Source organism: Cryptomeria japonica, chromosome 3 (genome assembly GCF_030272615.1).
Source record: "Cryptomeria japonica chromosome 3, Sugi_1.0, whole genome shotgun sequence".
NCBI lineage: Eukaryota > Viridiplantae > Streptophyta > Pinopsida > Cupressales > Cupressaceae > Cryptomeria > Cryptomeria japonica.
The window spans coordinates 665,253,193-665,257,706 of record NC_081407.1 but is presented as its reverse complement, the minus strand read 5'-3'; the positions used below and the strand labels follow the sequence as shown (position 1 = coordinate 665,257,706).

The window sequence follows — 4,514 nt, the reverse complement described above, 5'->3', positions numbered from 1 at the left end:
TCCTTAGGGGAAGTCTATCCAGGGTCATAAGCCATCTAAAGCAATTGATATTGGGGGCGATAGGAGATTTCCAGCTTTTGAGAAAAATCTTTTGCCAAGCAGCTTGACTAAGGTCCATATACCAAAGGAGGTTAACATGTCTAATAACAGAGTCATCATAGGCAAGCACAGAATAGATATTCCTGGCTTTAATTTTAGCTAAAAGAGTGCCATCAATCCACTTAAAAGAAAGAAAACTATGGGAGTCAATGTCATAGTACTTAGGCAGGCCAGGATCGAGATAAACAACCTTAATCATGTTGTAGGTTCTTTTTTGAGCAGGAGGTAAATTGTAATTACTGCTAAGTTCTTCTGAGGAGATGAGGTTATCATGCTCAAGAAGGTCAATCAAGCGGGTTATACCTTTGCTGGCCCAGGATTTGGGAGAGATTAATAATATTTTTAATAAAAGAAATGGAGAAATTACGGTACAGAGACTATACCCTAAAAGTATTTTATGTGTTCAATTTATATCCCATGTGATACAGTAAAAAAAAATTAGTAGATAGATGTCGAAATAACTTACGACAATAAACCATTCATTCATCATCAACGATTAAAAAAACAATCATAACACATAAAATTGAAACGGCAACATCTTCATCTGAAATGCAGGTATTAGTCCCTACTTTACATACCACACTATATCTCTCTATTTGAGAACATATATCTTGCTTATCTGTTCTGGATATGGTCTACAATGTAGATATATACTATTGACATGAAGGGATACAACTCCTAAAGTTTGCAAATGATCTATTTTTTGACCGTAGACCATATGAATATAATCAGCCAAAAGGAGGAGTCCACCTAGGAGGAATACTCTGATGATTTTTGAAGATATTGTTAGGATCCACCTGCGTCTTAGCTTCAACAAGCCTGTCGAAATTTAGACCAAAATACTTTTCGCCCCAAAGTTTGGCATTTTTAACAGAACCGTTCCCAATGCCCAGATCAAGGTCAATAAAGTTCACATATGCAGCCCTAGGCGAAGAGGAGACGTATGGTTCCATGTAGTCATAAAAATCCCTCATCCAATCAAGATAGTAATCAGTTTCACTACTATGACTCCAGGTAACGCCGTAGTGAATGTAGAACAAATACCCTGGGCGATGAGGAAATGGTGAGGCACGAGAGTTAAACCTGTCCATCGCCCCTCCCAGGGGAGAGAAATTTGCAAACACACGCGGCTCTTCTTCCATTCTGGCCCACATTTCTCTCAGCGCATCCTCCGGAAGAGGGCTGTTGACGAAATCTGACTTTACTTTGACGTAGGGCTTGCTGTAATAATACCTGTTAGTCAATTGGCTAACTGGGATGTCCTCAAAGTAGGCAACAGACTTTAACCAGCTCATTTCTCTACAATGCTCAACCTCCATTCCCAGCACTGGGAAGCTCCGCTTAATTCTATTCATTAGATCCTTCATACGCCCGAGGTATATCCCATAAAACATGGCTCTGATTTCTTTCCTCTCGTTTACGTCCACCTTTACTTGCATGAAGATGGTCTCCTCGAGTTTGGGAGCAACAGATTGCCAATCCCCCACCGTCTCCGTGACATCATCTGCACCAGTTTTAAACAATTTGAAAGCAGTCACAACTCGAGCCACCGGCAGGAGCTGGATTTTCCAGGCATAAACGATTCCCCAGCTGCCGCCACCGCCTCCTCTGAGAGCCCAAAACACGTCTTCACCCATGCTGCTTTTATTCAGGACTATCCCTGACTCATCTATCAGATGGGCGTCCAACACATAGTCAGCTGCAAGACCGTACTTTCTCGAAAGAAACCCTAACCCTCCGCCGGAAATATGACCCCCACACCCCACCGTGTGACAACTTCCTGCAGGAAAAGCGAGCTCATCCGAAATTTTCCCGATTGTAGAGTAAATTTCACCTAAGGTGGCACCTCCTTCTACCCAGGCTGTCCCTGAACGAGCGTCCACCTGGACCCTGTTAAGCTTTTCAAGGTCTATGAGAACGAAAGGTCCGTCTGCAGTGTATGAAAGCCCCTCGAAGCTGTGCCCTCCACATCGAACACGAATCTCCCATCCGTTCGTGACGCAACTCACCACGGATTGTCGCAGCTGACTTAAGTTCTGGGGAATAATGATAAACGTGGGCTTCTCTAGCCAAGCCTCTGTGAATCGACGGTTCTGTGCTGAGGTTTCTACTTTAGAAATCAACTTGGATGTGCTGCCAACTTGTTTAAAGCCACTATTACTCAGGCGCTGCAACAATTCATCAAACTTTTCATCATATACTTCTTCATTGGTACCGAATATAACTTTGGCCATATTTGAAGATTACCGCAAGCTCTTTATTGTGAAACTCCACAACTGCATTCAATTTTCGGACACAAGTTTTAGCCACCAAAAATAAGTGAAATGAATCAGCAAATCTGCTGTAGTCATTGGTCAGTTAACTTAAATGAACCAAGCTATGCTGATTAATGTGAACAAAGGATTAAGACTATCGTTAGTATCATTTTGCTTCTCTTTGGAGCTCTGTTTAGACACGATCTATTTGGAGTTAGTACTCCGAAGAATGATAAATACTGATTTTTTTCCTATCAGTTTTAGTTTTAGAGACCTAAACAGACCTAAGCAAATTTATTCTGAATTCTTTATTCCTGGGTCTTTATAATTATTTAAAATAAAGTATATTTTTCTTACTTTCAAGTTTATTACCAACATTAATATTTTCTGCAGCAGTTAAGGTCAGAAGGCATTGTTTCAAACTACATACATCTCCTCCTTTTCTTAGCATTTCAACTTTTTCTTTACAAATATCCATGCAATTAATATGATCAATTTGTAATTGCAATTAATTTTTTTTTTTCTTATGGAGTCTATAAAATGTTTTATCTTATAATATGATCAAATTATTAAAAATTGAATTGATTTGAAGAGTAATCATATTATGATTTTATTAATTTTTTTATAGTAATATTATATTAGACTATAATGGTGATAATTAGAAAAATCTCAATCTAAGATTCTGAATGTTTTGCTTTCAAGAACCTATTAATAGAACTAAATCAAATATGCTATTTTTAAAAATTTAGATGACATGAATACTTGATAATTTACCAACTGACATTGGTAAACTCTTTAATTACCAAGATAGGATTCCTAATATATCTAATATATTTCTTTGTGGAAAAAAACAGAAATAAAGAACCTAAGCACATAAGAAAATAGTATCAGTAATTCAGGTATTCCTAGTATATGCATATATAAAATACATACTACTTTGTTTAAAAAACTCAAAACACAAACAAATATATGAAGGCGACTAGACAGGAAATTGTATCAGTAATATATACAGTAATGAATGTGTACCCGGATGACTACTGCGACGAAAACCTCGACCTGTTTTATGATACCAATTTCTTTGAAGTATGTAATGGTGGGAAAGATTGAAAAAGTGAATAGGTATGAACAAAACGATGTAGCAGATGATTGATTTATATGCAGTGTAAGAATACTTCAAGGCCCACTATAAGAATAAAGGATGTCTGTGCCCGCAAAATCAATTCTATTCGTTCATTATCCTTTCTTTTCTTTTTGTTTGGGAAAAGCATGTACAGATTCGTGTAAAAGAGGAATATAACCCCCACTAATAATAATAATAAATAAAAAAACAAAAAATCAACAACAACATAATTGGTATGAAGAAGTTGTGAAAGCTGCAACAAGGTTGGCATCTTACACTATAATAAGATCAAATAGAATCTTTTCCTATGCTAATATTTGTGTATGTACTTATCTGTTAATAGAAAACAGCAACAATAAAACACACATGAAAATAGTATCAGTAATTCAGGTATTCCTAGTATATGCATATATAAAATATATACTACTTTGTTTAAAAAACTCAAAACACAAACAAATATAAGAAGGCGACTAGACAGGAAATTGTATCAGTAATAAATACAGTAATGAATGTGTACCCGGATGACTACTCCTCCGAAACCTCGACCTGTTTTGTGATACCAATTTCTTTGAAGTATGTAATGGTTGGAAAGATTGAAAAAGTGAATAGGTATGAACAACACGATGTAGCAGATGATTGATTTATATGCAGTGTAAGAATATTTCAAGGCCCACTATAAGAATAAAGAATGTCTGTGCCCGCAAAATCAATTCTATTCGTTCATTATCCTTTCTTTTCTTTTTGTTTGGGAAAAGCATGTACAGATTCGTGTAAAAGAGGAATATAACCCCATTAATAATAATAATTAAAAAAAAACAAAAACAACAACAACAACATAATTGGACTTATGAAGAAGTTGTGAAAGCTGCAACAAGGTTGGCATCTTATACTATCATAAGATCAAGTAGAATCTTTTCCTATGCTAAATCTTAGAATAAGATAAGAACTTCCAATTCAAAAAAAAATTAGAAACAGGACATTACATACCTTATTTTCTCAATATGATGCATAATTATAAGGATTTTTTTAATTAATAATTA

The 4,514-nt window shown here is 36.0% G+C and overlaps 1 protein-coding gene across 2 annotated transcripts; it reads right to left on the bottom strand.

Annotated features, from left to right (window-relative positions):
* Positions 1-612: 612 nt before the first annotated feature.
* LOC131030656 (berberine bridge enzyme-like D-2) lies at positions 613-4,076 on the bottom strand. Of its 2 annotated transcripts, none has more exons than XM_057961565.2 (2): positions 3,992-4,076; positions 613-2,375 (listed from the first exon to the last, which is right to left on the bottom strand). In XM_057961565.2, exon 2 carries the CDS (start codon positions 2,331-2,333, stop codon positions 828-830), a length of 1,506 nt encoding a protein of 501 aa, XP_057817548.2. In that variant the 5' UTR covers positions 2,334-2,375; positions 3,992-4,076; the 3' UTR covers positions 613-827. The 2 variants fall into 2 exon arrangements, with proteins under 2 accessions (XP_057817548.2, XP_057817549.2); XM_057961566.2 differs by lacking the exon at positions 3,992-4,076 and adding an exon at positions 3,381-3,483.
* Between the last annotated feature and the right edge of the window lie 438 nt (positions 4,077-4,514).